The 20,776-nt window shown below is 45.2% G+C and overlaps 1 protein-coding gene across 1 annotated transcript in view; it reads left to right on the forward strand.

Annotated features, from left to right (window-relative positions):
• The window catches only part of LOC118103229 (fidgetin), a 32,237-nt gene extending 13,115 nt beyond the window's left edge, over positions 1-19,122 (forward strand). Inside the window, exon 3 of the mRNA XM_035149950.1 lies at positions 12,993-19,122. Coding sequence (XP_035005841.1) covers positions 12,993-15,247 — 2,255 coding nt within the window. The 3' untranslated portion in view covers positions 15,248-19,122. The remainder of the gene's footprint in view (positions 1-12,992) is intronic.
• Positions 19,123-20,776: the final 1,654 nt, after the last annotated feature.

Here is a 20,776-nt window from a genome sequence, read left to right on the forward strand (position 1 = left end):
CTGTAGATTTGTAGAATGTGGTAAGTTTTCGATATAATCAGTTTGGATATTTTCCAAGTATGTGAGAATGCAATTATCCGAGTCATTTGCTCCGGAAATGTTCCAGGAAACTTCTCCTGCCATCCCCCTCGTAAATTGTCCAGAAAATGTCCGAGTGATCCCATGTGAGAAAACTGCAGGAAAATTGACGTGATGGACGTGAGACTGTAAGAATACAAATATCTCAGGAGGAGAAAGAGGACTCATACAAAGATGGCGAGATTCGAGAGCTTTTGGCGATAAGGGCCGACGCCGAGGTCAATGTGCTGTAAACAAAACCACAGAATTTCCTCCACCCCTTGTCTGAATGTTCCTGTTGTTTGACAGCACATCTGACTCGGGACAATCTCCTGCTGCGTTCTTCTTTATGTGAAAGGCAAACTCCGGAAATGTTCATGTCTGAAATCAGCGTAAGAAATGTGATTTTGATTAAATTTACTGATGCCAGCTATAGTGCATTGATCATGGATTCAAGTATTGGTCGGTCACATTTAATTTCATGCAGTGGGCCTCAGTTGTATATCCTGGATATCTGGTGCAGATAGTTACTCACTGAATATGTAATTAATCCCACTTACTCGCAATCCGAATGCTGTACGTCATCTTCAGGCACAGGCTGAGACCCTGAGCCTGAACGCTGGCTACGCCTAAGTGGCCTCGACAGCAGCAGTTCAGACTTTACTTGATAAATAAAGTAAATAGCGTGTTTTATTTTATTACCCTGCGAGTACAGCTGACAGAATGTGTAAGCCGTGGTTGTCATGTTAGCCGTGAAATCCGCAGATAAACCGCTGCACGGCGTTCACGGCGTTCACGGCGCCCGGCCTCCTACCATGTTCATAGTCTGTGAATGTGATTACAGCTATTGATCGATAGGCAATGACACAACGCTGGTGCATGTCACCTGAGGAGGGTGTGTGTGTGTGTGAGAGAGAGAAAAACAGGCGCACAGAGAGTAAAGAGAGTGTGTGTGTCCATATGTATGTGCTTGTTGGTCCATATGCTGCACGTACATACAGTGTGTGTGTGTGTGTGAGTGCATGTGTGTGTGCATGCGTGTTAAAGCCTGATCCAGGGCGGTAATGTGAGATCAGACGTAGCCTGTTAGCCGGAGCCTTACATCTGCTGTCAGCCACTCGCTCTAACTCTGTTAAGGACGTTATTGATTGCTCATTATTACCCCGTTCTCTGAAAGATGAGCGTCCCCTATGATCACATTAAATCTCTCCTCTGTCCAATTCTCCTGAGATGCCTTCTGCTCATCGGTGCCCATCAAATTTCTCCTCTGAGATCTGATATCAAGCAGCCTGACGTGTTTCATTGCCTCTGGTCCTCGTTGTTTGATTCACTCCAAATAACCGTCTCTTTTCTTTCTTGTTATTCCTTTTTTCTTTCTTTTGAATGGACGCAGTTTAGCTAATTGATGTCTTTAGTCTGTGTAATGGAAATCAGCAAACACGGATGAGCCACATTTGAAATTGTGATTTGTTTTCTTTTTACTGCACGCATCAGGATTTCATGTTAACTTTGTGATCCGTGTTTATTGACTTGATAGGAAACAAGAGCAGCTGACAAGAGAGTCATAATATGTACTTTATTTGTCAGACTGGGGCTATTTTAGCTCCGTGGCGTTTTATTTAAAAGGCGCCGGCGCTCGCTTGTTTGTCTGCAAACTGTCAAACGTGTTGTCTCATTGAAAACCGACAAATTCGCCTCTGAATTTGCTTACAAGTTCAGTTCCCTGCCCTTTCAAGTTCCCTGCCCTCTCCCCGCCGCCGCACGTTGTCATTTTTGCTGACGATAAACAGTTGTTGAAGGTGTCACGCGTCCGCCAGCCCCTGTAAAGTTTGGGACTGTTGAAATCCAGCCCTCAGTGAGAGGCCATCTCATCGGCCCCTCGCGTCCCCATGAATAATGCAGAGCTATCGACTGTGTCAGTTGAGCGCGGGGAGACGCGGCGGCAGCCAGCTTGATATTCAGCTGCCGGAGCTGACTGGATGCCCTCACTTTGAGACAAACTGCTGGCAGACTGCTCTGACTTGCACAGACAGGACCTGAATGTGCTCCTGTGAGATGAGCGGGGCGGCGTTGGTGTGGAGGTAGTTAGTTTTGCCCCAAGGAGCCTGGTGTTGGAGTGGGTAGAGAGGCAGATAGAAAGAAGACGGCACAAATGTGTTCATAAATGTGTGCACATAGATATTTGCGGTTTATACCAGATCCTCTCTCTCTTTCTCTCTCTTTATATATACACATGTGCTGTGTATGTGTGTGTGTGTCTGTGTGTGCGTCCTCCAGCCGAGAGCTCTAGTGAGAATCTCCTGCCCCCTCGACACGACCAGTTCAGTCTCAATGCCACCGATCGATGGGCGTATTGATCCGCTGTTTGACTGTTTAGACAACCTGTGTGAATTCCAGCATAATGCGAGTTGCACAGTGGATTTAAAAGACGCACGTGAGGGCCTCGCCGCCTCGTGCCCGTGCACCTGCAGGGGCGCACACGCATACCTGAGCGGCTGGAGCTGGAGATGTACAGTACACAGGCGAGTTCAAATGGAAATGAAGCAGCTGTAGGACGAGCTTGACAGGCGGCCGCGGCGCACGGATGATGACTCAGTGTGCGCTGCGGCATTCGCCTGAGTTTCAGTCCAACTGCACGGCCTCAGGCGTCACGTCCTCCCGTTCCCCTCTCAGCTGTTTACCAGACAAATGAAATTTATTAAGCTGTGACCTTTAGCCTTCACTCCTGCATATTATTCTGTATATAATATATATTTTGACTCGTCTGTGCTTAACTTAATTTCTTAATTTCTTCAGTTTGCAAAACAATACTTTTTTCGAAAATTTTAACTATACCGTGATAATTGGCGTCATTTATAACTAAGTTCTCTACCGACATTTCCCAACCAAATTTCCATAAATCAGTAAATAACTAGTAAATAACTATTGGTGTGAATATTTGGAGTGATAGAAATAAACACTTCTCCAGTTTAGGTGGAGAAGAGAAGAAGAGGAGGAAGTGATGACGTTATTCAAAGAGTCAAACTTCAAATGCGACGGAGATATAGGATTTATGTTTGTTTCTTATATCAATGTGTGGAAGGTTACAGTCTCATTATTGGTCTGCACATATCGGATGTTTTCATCTTTAATTGGACGCGTATGCTTCATGTGTGTGATGCTTTATTTCTCCCTCGGCCAAGTACTTTTATTATTTTAATTTCCACACGGGTGTTTTTAAGCAAAAAAAGAAGAAGCACATAAAAGCAGGTGGAGAGAAAGGCGCAGTCCGAGACTAATTCTACTTCCCGTTTTTCATTTTTCACTGGGACACAGTGTGAGAAGGGGAGAGTTGGCAGATCTCGCCAGAATCTATATGAAGTGTGCAGGGTTTGACACTTCAAACATGCACCGTGAAGGATCCTGCAAGTTCACAGGCTGGGGGTAGAGGTTATCCCAGCTAGGGCCTCCTCAGTAATCCACACATAGCCTACCCCACAGGCAGGCACACACACACACACACACACTCGCACTCGCACACGCACACGTGCACCACTCGCGGCGGGCGTTAATCTCTAATCTCACTCGCTTGCCAAGTGTTTCATACACTACAAAAATCTCAGCTTTTTTTTTTTAGGTGCTTTTAAAATCCTCCTTTTAATTGTTTAGTTTCATTTTATTAAAAACAGAGAGATTTTTCTCAGCATGAATTTTCATTGGCAGATTTGTTTTTCACTACTATGAAGAAGAAAAGATTAAGTGTAATTATGAGCCTGTAAAGTTGTTAAAATTGTTTTCGCAGAGTAGTTTGTATTATAGGCAGCGAGTTGGTTGCAAACTATGAAGTCGAGGTCCAGTCGACCGATTGCAGCCCCCCTGCCCCCATCCCTATACAAACCACACACTCACACACACACACACACACACACACACACACACACACACACACACACACACACACACACACACACTCACACACAGTCTGCACACAGCCCAGCGCAGACAGACACACATGCATCCACAGATGGTGACACTCCGGCAGTCACTCCTGGGCTGTCTATTTGCCAGCGATGATAATACACACACACACACACACACACACACACACACACACATGCACAGCGCCTGGCAGCAAACAAACGCGGCGATGCATCATTGAGCATCGGCTGGTTTGTGTCTAACTGCTGAGGGGAAATCAGTGTGGTGTTAAGTAACCATTCATGTGGAGCCGAGACCACACACAAACAAACATCGCACCCACACTTCTAAAAATACCTGGGCTGAATAAAATAATATGATTGAATAATATGAAAGTTCTCCCTCTACACGACGTGCATGTAGGAAAATATTGACTGTGGAGCTTTTCAGCGAGTGGGATCATTGATATGTTAATAAACTCCAGCATCTCTATTTATTCCCATGACAAATATCTCTTGTGAGCTTTCAAACTCTTACTTGGATTGTGATATATTCATTTGTTGATGCATTGTTAATGCTTCCACTCTGGGCCGGAGTGTGCTGTGTAGGTAATCGCCCACTCTGGGGCTGCGGCGTCGCTGTTTGTGATGTGGATCTTTCCTGAGGATTGTATTTGAATAATGAGGGGGGCTGGAGCGTTCTCTTGTGCAGAGTGTCTCCGCGCCGCCGCAGTAAATGACCTCTGAATAGTTGTTTTGGATTAGCCATCAAAGTCTTCTCTCCAAGTGGCCAATAGATAGGTACTTCCAGAAATGAGTCACTTGAAAATGATCATCGCCGCCGTTGCCGTATAAGATAATGGATAACCATTACACTCCATTTTCCCCAGCTCCTCACCCACACAACGCCTGCTCTTGAAATATGATGCATCCACTGTGCTTAGTGAGCACTTAATGTCCGAAAGCACCGTGTTTGTTGAGATTTACAACTGCGCCGGCGGGAGGGGGAGAGGAGAAAGAGTGCGTCGTCGGCGTATAATGTTGTTCACTCAATAATTATCTCATTTTATTTACGAAGACAGACAGCTTTAGACGGGGTTAGAGGCTTCTTTTCTATTATCTCCACCTGCCACCCCTCTACCGCCACCCCCTCCCCTAAATGACGTCCTTCATGTCGACGACTTCACAAAGTTGCCATCGAGGAGGAAGGGGTTGGGCTCTGGGGGGGGGCGGGGGCGGGGTTGCCCTCGGCTTGCGTGGAAAGAGTGTCGAGGAGAAAATAAAGAAAGCAGAATTTCCACCGCAGCTCTCATCGCCGGATCAATGTCATTTCTAAAAGGATTAGGCCTCCTCTCAGAAATCTATTTTAATTACTGAACACACAGGTAAACAAAGTGGTGGTGGATCGCAGGTATGGATCCGGGCGTCAGAGGAGTATTGATAGTGTGCGGCCCCAAGTTAACCCTGGGGGCCACTCGGAGAGATCCTGTTGACTGCACCTCAGGCCTGAGAGCTGTTTGTGTGACTGCTCCTGTTGTCACCAGGAAAATTCTGCAGCTTAATGTTCAGTAGCGGAGCAGGATGTTAGTCCTACGAGGTGTTTGCTTTACTTGACTTGTCTCTGTAAGTATACAAACTTAGGCTGTTGTCACACATGCAGTGCAAACAGTGCTGGAGCTCATAGGGAACACTGGGAAATTGCTTTATTAGTATTATAAATGAGCTCCAACATATAATCCTAAATATTCTTTTCAAGGGTTTCTCAGTAATAATTAATGACTTTATTGGGTTATAAATCAGTGTATTGTACATGAGCAATATGGATTAATAATTAGTTTATTGACTTATTAGAACTATAACAAACTTCATAAACCCTAATATAGTATAATTCATCTATATCTTTATCTTTGTTAGGTTTATTTATTTGTAATATATTAGTGCAACTATTTATAAACCTGATTATTATGTTGTAGATATACTAACTTATAAATATGAGAAATATGAACGATTACATTATATATTAACTTAACTTTATTGATGATAATCCTGTAGTATAAAGCCAATTGTAACAATATGTAAATCTTAACCAATAAATGCTGTGTTAAGGGTTGTGAAACTATAGTTTATCAATAAACTATATATTATTGATAAGGCTAATTAAATGGCTTATATTATGTTAGTAACAAGTTACAACAAATACACCCTAGTAATAAGAACTTAAAAAAGCTTCAATTAAGTTAATAATTGTTTGAATATGCTTTAAAGCTCATAAATATTAAGATTTATTTGCAAAAACCTTAATAGTTAACTCATTATAAAATATGCTGTATAAGTTTGTACAGATGGAATTTATTACGATTCTATTAATTATTTGTTGATGCATAATATGCGACACATTTACATTTACATCAACACACGTGTTTGATTATTAATGGTTTTTGATTTGATAAAAATTAGATACCACAGTAAGAATAAATAAAAACATGTCGTTTTATGACGTCACACAGGACTTTACCCGTCTCCTCTCTGATGATCTGGATTTCTCTCGGCCTGTGAGAGCTGTTTCTTTTCCCAGTGATGAAAGAGGAGATGTGCAGATGCTGCGAGGGTTGTGACACTGCTCCAGCACGGTGCTGCTCAGGCTCTTTACAGATGTTTTGTTCGCCAGATAAGAATAATCTGTTTGCCTCTGCGGGGCCTGATGTTTCTATGCATGTCGGTGTATCCTGCGTGTGGCCACGTGTGTGTGTGTGGGTGTGCGTTGGTGTGTGCACGCAGGGCTGTCTTTGAGGAAGGAACCCGCGTGGAGCCGGGTGATTAGGCACGCTGCGCTAGTCACAGGAAATGGAGTAGCTGACGGACAGGCCGAGTGCATTATAGATGAATGCCGTGCGTTAGCGGCGCCGAGCCCCCGCAGAATATCTCTCAATTTCCTCTCTGAATGACAAAAGAAGCCACGCACAATTTCCTTGATCCGGAGCATTTGTTTAACGGCGCCCTACCCATTTAACCCACCCATTCAATCGTCTGTCTAGTAAAAGGAAATTTAGACAGTGTCAATTTATACAGCTCTAAGGGAGATGTGATACTGGCGGGCAGGGGTGACGACGATATGCCTCTGGAATCTACTAAGAGATTTATCACTGGCTTCTTCTGTGAGCTAAATTTAGAGTCGTCATTAAACACACCCTAATATTTTTTAAAAGCCTCGACGGCGAGTTTCTGTTTTTACTCTCGATCTGCAGATTTCAAAGTTTGATGGTCGAAGCTGCGAAAACTTGTCACGAGGTCAAAGATCGCGGATTACAATGAATATTTGATTTATTTTTTTTAAAGACGCTGTCATTTGTCAAATATCCTTATTCCGCTGCTCCGAGCTGTCATCTTTACAGATCCCCCTCTCTCTCCTTTACTGTCTTTGAGTTAGTGACAGCTCATCTCTCCCGGTCACTGCTCGCCGTCTAGACTTTGAACCCGGCTCTGTTTACTCCCTTATCTGTTGTTGTTGTTGTTGTTTCTGTCGTTGCTTCGCGACAGACTGTGCGTTGTAATGGCGGATGAACTGAAAGGCTTCAAAGACGCGGATTCTGGATCGTCGGATGGCGTCTGGCGTGGCGGCTTCTCTGCCTGTGACATGGGCTGAAAGAGGAATTTAGCGATTCTGTTGACACACATTTGTCTTGTTTGTTCATCTCATTTAGTTTTGACTCAAATCGAAATGAATACAGGTTATTAGTGATTTCTTTTTTGAATTTTTGATCTGCGATCGCTGACATCAACGCACAGTGAGCGTTTTGGTTGTGGTGTGTGCGTTCGTGCATGTGTGTGTGTGTGTGTGTGTGTGTGTGTGTGTGTGTGTGTGTGTGTGTGTGTGTGTGTGTGTGTGTGTGTGACACCAGTTCATGACTAATTTCATAATTAATTGCCTTTTGGAGGACCTAATCACATTATTTGACACTCCACTGTAGGTTGTGTGCCAATACAGCGTAGCCTGTGGCTTAGTCACAGTGTGCTGGACTCATTAACAAGGTGGTCCAGAGGTTGTCAAACACACACACACACAAGGCCGCCATGTGCACGCATGACAATTCACACACACACGCGCACAATAAGACAAAAGCTACATACGACGCAGATCCAGGCTTTTTACACGTGCAGTAATTTGGAGTTTAAAAGATGCCCTCTGGTGCATTTGATAAGGATTTGAATAAGCGGCTGGTTAGATTTCCCCAGTGGTGCGTGAAAACAGGTCTCTCTTGATGAAGTTATCGCTTGTCATGCAACTCCTCCTTCTTCAGAGAGAGGCTGGAACAGATTTTCAAAAAGGCCGTGACATGGTCGTTTGTTTTTGAAGGTCTTCGGTGTCTGTTTATGTTTGGAAGACAGACGCGCACGTTTGTACGTCTCATCTCAGATTGTGTGTGTGTGTGTGTGTGCAGGCATGTCGGCGTCAACATGTGAGCCGGCCTCTCTTTCCCAGCGCTCGCACGGCTTAATTATGACGTTACCAAAATGGGCAGTTTGCTCTGACACCCCGCTTGCAGAATCACACAGCGGACAGACTTAAAAGAGCTCATTAGCTCTCTCTAAAGAGCTGTTTACTGCACATACACACACTGGCAGTAATAGGCAGCTCTGTTGATGCAGATGGACGCCGGGTGTAATGAGAATGATTATGCTTCTCTATGTGGAGGCTGGAGGAGAAGACAAAAAAAATATACAAAAAAGTGCCGGCAGACTTGACGCTTCAGAAGGTGGAGAAGATTTTTGTCGGATGTTGTTTCAGCTGAGTGCACGATCTCTCTCTCTCTCTCTCTCTCTCTCTCTCTCTCTCTCTCTCTCTCTCTCTCTCTCTCTCTCTCCCTCTCTCCGTCTTTCCCTGCAACAACACACTCACACACTTTACTTGCATGTGTCCATCTAAACACTTTTGCAAACGCCCTCCCTCCCAGGCCTCAAACCCCCATTGTGGACATGGAGGAAATCAAAGATCCTGCAGCTCCATTAGGGTTCTGCAGTCAGAAAAACAAACGGATGCTTTCAGACAGGCACTTAATATTTTCCTGAAATGTTCTGGAGGGGCTGTATATGTGAGAATGTCCGACCCGGAACTTTTCCTGCCAGCCTCCTAGTAAAATGTCCGAGTGTGAGAAGAGCCCGAAAATTAGTCACAAATCTTGAAAAGACTAAAAGACCAAAATATCTCAGGTTGAAAAAGGACTGTTTACCTCCCTCGCTACAGATTCTGCACATTCACAAGCAGAATCTGTTTGTATAGATCAGTGAAACACAAATGTCCGGACCCAATTTTACATCCATCCTTAGATCCTGTGCGAAAAACGGCTGTAAACCACATTCACAAAACACATTTACTTCAATGTTAAAGTTCCGACTAATTAATATCCACAAGTAATATTTTCCTTTTTCATGTTTTAAATGAGAAAAGGGCCTTGAAAGTTTTTTGAGAATGAATGGCCGGCATTCACAGCACTTGATATATTATATTAACATCCAAAGAAAAACTCTCTGCTGGTTATTTGTGTTGATTTCCATCCATGTTTCATTCTGACAATGAATCCAAGGACTTTTCCGTAACTTCCAAGGTCTTTTCAAAGTGAGTAAAGAAGAGCAGCGTGTACCTCGGCTGATTTTCCCACCCAGTCGACCCCGCCCATCCCGCTCTGCCACGTTAAGCGACTTTGCTTTGCTCATTGTCCTTGGTTTACATCACATTGAATTAGAGGATCCACCCTGGACGATACCAAAGTCAATCCTCCTCCGTCTCTTCCTTATGTTTTGGAGAAGGAGCAGCGAGTTCAAAGCGCTCAGTTCAAAGCATCTGTCCTCATTTGAATAACGTAGAGTAATCGCTATTACCTTATTTAAATAGTGCAAGTTATCATTTGGCCTTCATTTGCATTGCAGGGGTAATCACTGCGTCTCTGCATTAACCTCATTATAGAAGAGATGAAAGCCCTGATGGAGCCTGACACACTCTTTTATATATGTTATCTTTATTAATGATGGAATTAGAAAGATTCATGTTTCTTTAAACGGAGGACACATCAGAGTTTGATGGAGTGTCAAACTCTGTGGAGGGAAGAGTGTGTGTGATTCGGCTTGTTGTATTTTGTCACATGTATTTTTTTCTAGTCTCTCTCTCCCTCGTTTGGTATTTTACGGCCTCGCTTCCTCTCCTCCTCCTCCTCCTGGTTTCTCTCTCTCTATTCCTCCCTCAGCAGATTTTTTCTCGTGTTATATCGACTAATAATTGTCTTTCATTTTTCAAGATGCATTTTGCATGAAGAAGGCTGCTCCGACATTGCAATGATTTTTTTGGGGGGAAGGCCCTGTAAAATGAAAACGACAGGTTTCCCAGTTTCTTAATGTGTTAATTCTTCATTCATCTCTTTTTATTTGCCAAATAATTGTCTTTTCTCTTTGTGCAAAAGAGTTTGAACCACTTGAGCACCACTTCAGTCCGTCGCTCTGTTGGTCTGCACTATTAAAACGTCACTTTAGGATTTAATCAGTCTCGGACCAGGTCAAGTGCTTCACGACGTCACTGTAATAACTTGATCGACAGCGGAAGGTCAATAATGATGTTACTGAATGGAAGATTCCTCAATGCAGCTCTTTAAATAACATGTGACAGTGGATACTTCTGCAGTTACACAGCAGCAAACCTTCAAGCCTCATGTAGCTCCTCATGCACACGGGGGAGTGGATTGTAGATTAGCCAGAGAAGTCCGACGCTGATGGCTGAAGACGCGGCTGAATCCGGCTTAGAGCCTCTGCCACGTGTCGCCCCCCTTGCTCAAGAACATATAATCTCGTTCTGAATTCAAGTACATATAATCTCATGATGCATTCAGGTACATATAATCTCATGATGCCTTCAGGTTCATATAATCTCATGATGCATTCAGGTACATATAATCTCATGCTGATCATATGTTAATAGGGAAAAAAGACTTTGGATCTGCACCAAATTGCAAACACTGAATAATATCACTCCCCTAAACATGATTTTTTTCATCAAGACCCATAAATTATTCTCTGAGAAATAAATAAACATCTTGAAAAAACATCCTATCTCGTAATGTTAAAGAAGGTTTCATTGTTCACAAAACTTGAGTTTCCAATAAAAACAATATAATCAGGCTGCTTTCAAGGGCTTGTAGTAAAATTTGAATTTGACCTAAATCCTCATTTACTCCTCTTTTGTCCAGTTTTTCCTGACTTGTAGTTTCCTCCTTGAAGTGCTGCCCTTTTATTATTTCCATATAATATATTCTCAGCTCTAAAGGAGCCTTCCAGCTAATGCAAAACTTCCCTCTGCTCAGCTCTTTGTCTGAGGCGTTCCCCTGCTCACTACACTGGGAGGGTGACAGGCTCGCCAGCCCCTGCTAGACTCCCCTCGGCTAAAATGTTGTAAATTAACACAATTAGCAGATCGCCATTCTGCTAATTAGCCACTGGCGTCTGCCGAGAGAAGGCTGGAGAGGAGAATCAGAGAGGAAATAGGAGTCTGGGGATTCCCCCCTCCCTCCTTGTGCTGTTACCAAACAAACACAGGCCCTCGGAGAAAGGAGCATGAGAGTGTGAGAGTGTGAACGTGTGTGTTTGTGCCCTTTTTTGTGCACGTCTGTAGCATAAATGGATGGGAGGAAGGGAAGATTTGCTCCTTGGTGAATGGATTTCATTGTGCAGGCCTGCTTCACTCAGACAAAAACACACATAAACCAATTCTGGAGCAGGTAGGACTCACTAGACCCCCAACTGTGGATCTCCACATGCATCCACTGCCAGTCAATAAGTCGGAGGAAGCAGCCTAAATGACACCGATATTATCCTTTATTTGTGTGCACTAAGTCAAATCAAACAGGGTTCAATCTGCCATGCGGCTGCTGTGATTACGCCCCGTCCAGCCTTTGATAGCGCCGCGGCTTTGATAGTGAGACAACGATGGAGTCGCCGTGTGACTGTCAGTGTTTGCAGATGGCATTGGCTGGGATTAAAGGAAACAGTGGCTCTCCAGCCTCCTGAGGCAATAAAGGGAAAAGCCAGGTGAGTGTGTCTGAGATGAGATGGAGCAAGGGAGGAGGAAGGGGAGGAGGAGGTGAGGCGAGCACACAGGGAGTAAATAAAAAAAGAGGGGTGGCCGCAAAGAAAGAGCAGAAAGGGAATGAAAAGAAGAGATGTATATCGAAATAGATGGAGTCAGAGTAAAAGGGGGTGAGGGGGAATACAGAGGGGCTTGGCAGGAGGGGAGGTGGAAAATGGACGACGGGAAAAAAGCAAAAGGGGAGAGAGTGAGAGGGAAGATGAGGCAGCGGGGGGGCGTGAAGAAGAGATGCAGACGGAAAGGTAAAGAGAACGTGGAGAGAGGAGGTCAAGGTGGAGCTGTGCAGACAGGAACTAAGCCGGAGACACAATGTGTTGTAATTCATAGCTCGCTGCAGCTCCTGTGTGCGTGCCTGTGTTTGTCCGTCTGGGTCAGTGGATGTGAGCGTGTGCGCGCCAGCACGCTTGAGTGCAGGCATAGATAGTTTTTGTGTGTCTAAAAAAGGGGGTTGTGTGTTTTTACGTGTGTTGGATGAAAGCACCATGAGCAGATGGGGGTGGATGTGCAAGGTTGTGTGTGTGTGTGTGTGTGTTGCTTTGTGGCGCACGGCGAGGCACATTTTCAAACCCATCTTCAGCCACCTCAGATGAGCCGGGGATTATAGACTGACCCTCGATGCCTCTGTCTTATTGGTCTGGCCGGGGTGCATCAGGCTGCAGTAACCAGCCGTCCCACCGTCCTCTGTATTGCACCACACCTGCAGACACACATTCTCCTGATCTGCACAAATAAACGATTCCACTCTCACGATAAATATATGATGAATAAATGAAAACAAGCCTCCAGATAATATCACATTTTTAATTGACCGCCCTGCATCCCAGCCAATTTGAAGGTGTTGTCATTTTAATTATTGTTCCAATGATTTTAGCGTGTTTGTGTGTTCACATGTCTCTCGTTCTCTTCGTCAGGCTTAAAGATGCAGTGGACCCCCGAGCACAGCCAGTGGGCCGAACAGCATTTCGACATATCCTCCACCACGCGCTCGCCAGCCCACAAGGCTGAGGCCTACAGGGCGTTGCCCGGCCACCTGCAGCGCTCCACCGCCTACCAGTATGCCTGGGCCAATGACGACATCTCAGCCCTCACCGCCTCCAACCTGCTCAAGAAGTATGCTGAGAAGTATTCTGGCATTCTGGAGATGCCGGGCGGATATTCCGAGGCCCCTGGAGTGATGAACGGGCGTAAAGGGGAATCGGAGCCCTGGCAGGATGGCGTCTACCCCATGAGCTGCATCCCAGAGGGGGTTTCGGTGAGGAAAGGAGGGGTGGCGGCGGCCTCGGAGGTGGTGTCTGGTATGTGCAGCTCCCCTGGCCTGGCCTCCAGCACCCTGAGTGAGCCCAGCTACTCCAGCAGCAGCTGTGGGAGCCACAGTGCCACTGCCCTCCACTCCTCCTCCATGGCCTCTCAGGAATACGGCCCGGCGTACAGCGGATCCTACTTGCACAGTAGTTACAGCTCCCAGTCTGCCCCGACCCCAGCTCTCCCCTCCCCGCTGCACAGTTCTGGGCTCCTGCAGCCGCCCCCTCCACCGCCCTCCCACCCCACATTAGTCCCAGCTTACAACGGAGGCTCCCCCAACTTGTCTAGTTATAATTACCCCCCAGCAGGCTACCCAGCTCAGAGCTCAGTCGGGCCGGGATACAGCCCTGGGGGAGCACCCCCTCCCTCCTCATACCTCCCCTCAGGCATCGCTGCACCCACACCACTCCCCCCCTCTTCTACTTTACCTGGATACCCATACCAGAGCCACAACCTGACCCCAATTGCCCCAACCCCTCTCAGCAGTAGCTCCTCTAACTCACTGAAGAGGAAAGCCTTCTACATGACAGGCCAAGGAGAGATAGACTCCTCTTATGCTAACTTTGCTTATGGTCAGTCTCGGAGCTCTGCTGAGAGCCCCATGTACAGGATAGCAGACAGCAGCAGTGCAAATGGAGGCACCGGTGGTGGTGGCTTTGACAGGAGCGCTGAAAAGTCCTCTTTACCTTTTAATCCTCAGAAACAGTCCACGATGTCGTCCGAGCAGAGGAAGTACAGCAGTCAGGCAGCAGGTGGGCCACTGACTCCCCCGGCCTACGGCTCCTCCACCCTGGGGGGTTCCCGCTCAGCTGACTCCCTCGCCGGCTTCACTTCGCCCTCCCTCAGCGAGCAAAGTGCTGAAGACCACCGTCTCCACCTCTCCCACTCAGCACCAGGGCCTACCTCCTCCTCATCCTCGTCCTCCCGACATGCTGAGGAGCAGCTAAAAAACAGTGACCCTCACCTCCTCGATATGGTGACCTCTGAGATCGTCCAGCAGGGCCCCCCCGTAGATTGGTGTGACATCGCAGGCCTAGAACTGGTGAAGGCAACTCTGAAGGAGGAGGTTCTGTGGCCCATTCTCCGCCCGGACATGTTCAGCAGTTTAGGACCAACCCCACGATGTCTGTTGCTGTTTGGCCCCAGGGGCAGCGGCAGGACGTTGCTGGGTCGCTGCCTGGCCAGCCAGCTGGGGGCGCCATTCCTGCAGCTCAGTGGTTCCACGTTGGCCACCAAGTGGTTGGCTGATGGAGAAAAAATTATCCGAGCATCGTTTCTGGTGGCGCGCTGCCGGCAGCCATCAGTACTGTTCATCAGTGAGGTCGACATGCTGCTGTCAGCCCACCTCAGTGAAGAGAGTCCCATCAACCGGCTGAAAGGAGAGCTGCTCGGCCAGCTGGACTCGCTGCTCATGGGCTCCGGTGAGGACGGAAGCAACCAAGTGCTGGTGGTTTGCTCCACAAGTCGACCCCAGGACATGGACGAGGGGCTGCGCAGGTACTTTGCTCGAAGGGTTCTGGTTCCCCTGCCGGATAGCGCGGCCAGACACCAGATTGTGACCCAGCTCCTGGCCCAATCTCAGCACAAATACTGCTTGAGCGAGGAGGAGCTGGCGCTGCTGGTCCAGCGTACAGAGGGTTTCTCCGGACTGGATCTGGCCAGACTCTGCCAAGAGGCCCTCGTGGGTCTGCTACATGTCTCTGCACAGGGCATGGACATGACAGGGATGATGTCCAGGGGACAGATCAGGCCCCTCACCTACCAGGACTTTGAGAGTGTCTTTTGTAAATTCCAGGCCAGTATATCGCAGAAAGAGATTGACACATACACTGAGTGGAACAAAATGTTCGGCTGCAGCCAGTGAAAAGATAGATTCCGCCCTTGAGAAAACGAGGCATCCCCAATTCCTTTCCGCAGGGCAGACGCATTGTGCTGGAGGGGAAGGCATGCAGGAGGCCAACACAAGCCCACCGAGTTCTCACAAACAGGGTTGAGACGCTCCAAGAGACCTGATCTGATGAGACAACTGGCAGTTTCGCGGTTAATGAGCAAGTTTTAATTTGAATGCTTGACACTCCAGAAAGCCGGGCATTGTTTACACATTGCAAGCGAGTTGGCTCCAGAAGAAAGATGCCCCAGTGTCTGTATATATATCGTTATGTTCTTGTTCTTGGAGTTTTGTTTGGCTATCCAAGTGCCTGAAGTGGTGCTTTCTGATTTCCTTTCTTTATTGGCCTCACAATCTACATTCATGGCATGAGCTGATGATTATTAAGAGCTTTAACACTTCAGCAGTGAGTCTGAACAACAGAGATTGACAGTGGCCATTGCTGGTGGTCAATCATTCTTTATTGTCTTGCTAAGAGCAGTAATCCATCAGAACGGCAGTCGTCTGGGCTCGTACTCATCTCTTCTGATCCTTTGTCTGCAAAACAAACAAACGTTACAAACAAAACTCAGGAAAGCGTTTGTGAATTGTACAGTACCTCGAGTTATCCTGACGAAAAAGCACTAAGATCCGAGAGGGGAGTCCACGGCAGTTTATGTCTAGCGAAGCAGTGTTAGGTGTACCTCAGCTGGCTAGGATAAATAGCAAAGAGATGACAATGAATGTACTAGATATGTTCTGGATTGACAAAATCGGCACTGAGAGTAAAACCATAATTTCTTTCAGATCTTTCCCTCCCAGCAGCTTCTTTAGTTTCTTCTCCACCAGTCCTGAAATTTTAAAACAGTGTTGTTTGGGGGTTTTAAGCGACGAGCAGGTTTTAGGGGTGGTGGGAGCTGTATATTTATCAAAACACCCATAATCATCACTGTTTATATTTAGCGAGCTAGACTCTATGGTTGGGTTCTGTCAGTCAGCTAACGTCTGCACAATTACCTCAAACAGCTCATTTGTCATGTGGTTTATCAGAGGACGATGGAGGAACCTGATAGAAAAACTCTTCCGGATGAACTAAAGGAAAGGTTTGAGGAATATGCTCTTTTGCTTTCTTGCCTATGAAATCAGATGAGAAGGTTGTTACCTCTTCATCGTCTGTAATTCTTCTATAAAAAAGAAAACTCAAATCCACCTCTGACAGTTTAATTTGTACCAACCTGTACTGGATGAGCCGCTAAGCTACAGGCTGCTGTTTGGCTCATTACATTTAAAGGACATATAAGAGCTGTATCCAATTTTTTTTATCTTTTTCTGAGCAAGAAAGTAAAAAGTATTTCCTGAAATGTCAAAGTAAATTCTAATTGGATTTAAAATGAAATGTTTGGCTTGATGTCATGTTAAAAATGGAGCATGAGGGTCACTTAAAGGGGGGGAAATGGAGATTTCGAGAACTACGTCGTATTATTACGTCAATTAAGTTGTAATTTTAGGCTACGTGTCATTTCAGTGGAGGAATATCGTAAAGCTCAGTCTGTCGTCTGTGTTAAAGTGAGGAATGTGAGTTGTATAAGTTTCACAAATAACACAAATGTTTCCTCCTCCACAAAAGAGGCAATTTCCTCCATATCTGTGTGGTTCTTTCTTCACAATAGACTCAGTTTGCTGATATCTGCGTGATATTCAAAGTGGTTCTGAAGAAACAAGATTGATAATAAAGATTTTGGATCCAGATTATGACCTTTATTCTCATAATATCATAACATTATTCTCGAAATCTCAGCCCTCAATATGTCCCTGATACTCCATCATTCATTCTGTATTGGAAACAGAATAATAATCCTCAAGCAACTCCACAGTTTTGTTGAAGTGAGCTCTTGATATTCTCCCAAGTTTGATTTGAAAGGTATCTAGTTGTGAAAGTATGTGTTGCTCACACTGCTTATCTGTACATGAATTGGATTGGTTACAGAATGGGATTCCACTCCTGTTATTTTAATCACACATCCATCCAGTGCATGTCCCTCATGTCTATAATTTTCTACAAGTGTGGAAAATAGAAAATCAAGAGTAAATTACTGTTTTTGCCAGAGGTCAAGGGGTCATTTGATCATAGCAATTTTCACTGACCGATATTTCCTGCAGTGCATTTAGTATTATTATTGTCACAGCCATGTTATTGTCCGACCAGGAGGTACAGACGCAGTTAGCACAACAGTTTGAAAACTTTAATCAAAGGATGTTTTGTCCAGAACGAAGGCACCAGACTAACTAATCCAACCCATGTAACTTTACTGTCAGTTTTCTCACTATATCTACACAGATGACATAAGAGCACATAGTCTAAGTGCATTTTCAGTTCACTGAAAGGCTTTGTAACATGAGTGGGTCATTTTTTGGCACTAGTCTTGAAGTCCCTTATACCTGAAGGTTATCTGTTGCCCATTGTATTGCATCGGAATGTATTTTTGTCTCCTCCTTGTCCAAGAAACTGTCCTTGAGCTCTTCTCTTGTGGCATGGGAGTAATTATGATAGTTTATCGTATGTGCACTAAATGAGTTTTCGTGTAATATTGAAATGTCTCGACGTCTCACTGACAGCACTTGCTTTTTTGTTTTTTTTTCCTGAAGGAGATTCTGTTTATTCAAACCAATGATCAGCTTTGTGCATCTCTTTTATTTCAAATATCTCTGTCAAACTAGCCACATAGAGTGAACATGTGCACAGGCCCAGTCTGCGTTTGCTATCTCCAGCATGGGCAGCGTCAGTGCAGCACCTGATGTGTGGGGGGAAGAAAAAAAAAAAAGTTCTGCTGAGCGTCAGCAGAATTGACGGAAAGGAAAGACAGCCAGGCGGCGTGGCGGCAGCACAAGGGGAAAGCAGAGTGGTCCGTCAGAAAACCACCCTCAAAACAATCTGTACCAGAATTCCTTCTGTCAGCAAATCCTCTGGAGAGACAGTCCCTTCAGATAGAAAAAACGACTAATGCACTTCAGAGCACACAACAGCAGCACAGGCGTTCTCTCTCAGCCCGCAGCAGACGAGCAGACGAGCAGACCACTCCAAACACACAACGCTACGCTTGTTTGCTCCGTGTTTTGTGGTCAGTTTGAATCCAGCTCTTATTCTTTTCTTTTTTACTTTTTGGGAAAAAAAACCTTTTTTTTCCTCATACGGACGCTAGAGTTCTTTGAAGCATTTCTACCTCATGGCTACAAAACACGCGTGGTATTTGATTTACGTCTTTCCAAATGTCGGACATTTGTGAAAAATGCATCGAGAAAAAAACACAAAAAAAGCGAAGTGGAGAGAGTCACACCATGAAGTTTTTGCGCAGTCTACCTCAGATGACTGTACTTAAAACAAATAGGTGATGTTGCAACCACAGGCTGCAGCATAGCCAAGTGTGCGCGTGTGTGTGACAACACTAATACACATGGCGACAACACTGAAACACACTCACAAGTGATTTGTGAGGGAGGAACACTCGGGGTCGACTTCACGCTGACCCCGGAAATGTATAATCCAGTACATTTGCTTTAATCTTTTGTGAACTACTGTTGTTGTGCGCGTGTGAATGTGTATATACGTGGGCACACTCTTCTTTTCTTTATTTTTTATTCTTTAGTGTGTTGAATTTTATAAATTGTTAGTATATATAACACACTTGCACAACTTTAAACCAGAGTGTAACGTGTTTTCTGTTGTACATACCTATACATACAATACAAATGCACCACTTGTTTATATGTGTGAATATGTTGCCATACTTGCAGTCGACTTAAATGTATTTTCATGTAATCTGAGGTACAAGCAGCAACAAACGATTCATTAAAGACATTTTCTTGGGAGATTATATCTTGTACATCTCGTTTTTTTCCCTTGTCAACGGTCACATGAAGGTTCTTGGAGGGACGGACGGCGTAAAAGATGAATAACTGAATTTATTTATCAGTAAGAATAAATGTATTGTCCTGCCAAAAAATAGCCCATCTGAAAAATCGCCGTAATGAGCCTTGAGTTAGTCACCCTTGTGTGCAATTATAAAATCGTCCGTGTTGCGCAGGAAGCCGGCGCTGTCGCTCCGCTCATTAAAATGTAACAATTCATTTCTCTTGCTGTGGTACGAGTGGCAAGACCAAAACATTAAAGCATTAATTATCCCTCTCCATCAAAAAGAATTTGGATTATGTGAGTACTCTTAATGAAATTGATGTGCATTTGCCCGCTGCATTTCCAAGGTATATGATTATATACAGTGTGCGGTGGCGAGGTGTGGGAAGCCGGCTGTATAGCCTCTATAATTATCTGTGAAAACTCAAAAACGCTTCGCAGCAGGTTAGAGTGCAACGCAGGGGCTGCTGCCGTCTTTATTTTCCCACTCCGAGACAAGCTATAGTTATGATCACTGATAATTTATGACACAAGTTCTATTATTTATCAAATATAAAGCTGGTAAATGTAGTTTCTTCTTACAGATTTGAGCATTTTACTGCAGTTTTCTTGCTCCACGCTTTATAAGAACCGCTGGTTTCTTCTCTAAAGCTGCAGCTGGTTTTGTTTCATCGATAAACCGACTTTCAGGTTACGTCTTTAGCTTTATTCATAATAGCAATGTTTACATGCTTTCGTGTGATAAGGAATGTACAATGTCCTCTTCACTTTAAAGGGCCCTCGCTCCATAAGCTTCAGCCTCACACCTCTGCTCACAATTAAAATATGCTAAGCGATCACTTTTTTTCCTTAAGTAGTCTTAAATGTGCAATCTATTCAAATATGAGAGGAAATTGCCCACAGCTCCGCAGAAAAAGGTGGTTGAACAGGGGGGTAAAGCTGGAATAAATTATGCAAATAACACAAAGGACTTTACCACTTGAAAGCCTAATTTTCCTATAATCAGCACACTGTCGCCTAATATTTTTTTCCCACCTCTTATTAAAAGTGACTGTTCTTTCGCCGATCATCAGATGGCTCTATCTGTCACTGGACTGTGAAATGACTGCAGCCTGCCAGACTAAATGCTAAAGCATTTTGCCGGAGCTTTTAGATGATGGTTACATTCCCACACAAGTAATTATGCGCCGCAGAGTCCAGAAATAAGGTTTAATTATACAGTAATCGTCTGTGATGGACACTAGGAAGTGGTGAGTACCGCCAGACTGCAATCCATCAATGACAAACCTCTGGCCAGTTTTAATTCCTCCTCATTTGCATCCTAACCTCCACACCAAGTTGCGCAAACGCTGTTAAATGTTAATAGGACCTGTCTCGCCACTCAAAATGAACGCTTAAGCCATTTTTTTGTCGCTCCCCCTCCCCTCGCTCTCCTCTCTCCCTTTTTGTTTCATCTCTTTATCTTCCAACCCGCTCCCTTCTTCTCTTTTTCATTCCTCTCCAAAGCCGAGGCGTCTTCACGCCATCCTCTCCTCCAATCCTTCACCCGGCACGGCCCCCTCCTCCCTCCCTCCCCATCCTCGCAGGCCTCGCCGTGGAGGAGGCACAGAGCGGTC

The sequence above is a fragment of the Hippoglossus stenolepis genome, chromosome 24 (genome assembly GCF_022539355.2).
Source record: "Hippoglossus stenolepis isolate QCI-W04-F060 chromosome 24, HSTE1.2, whole genome shotgun sequence".
NCBI lineage: Eukaryota > Metazoa > Chordata > Actinopteri > Pleuronectiformes > Pleuronectidae > Hippoglossus > Hippoglossus stenolepis.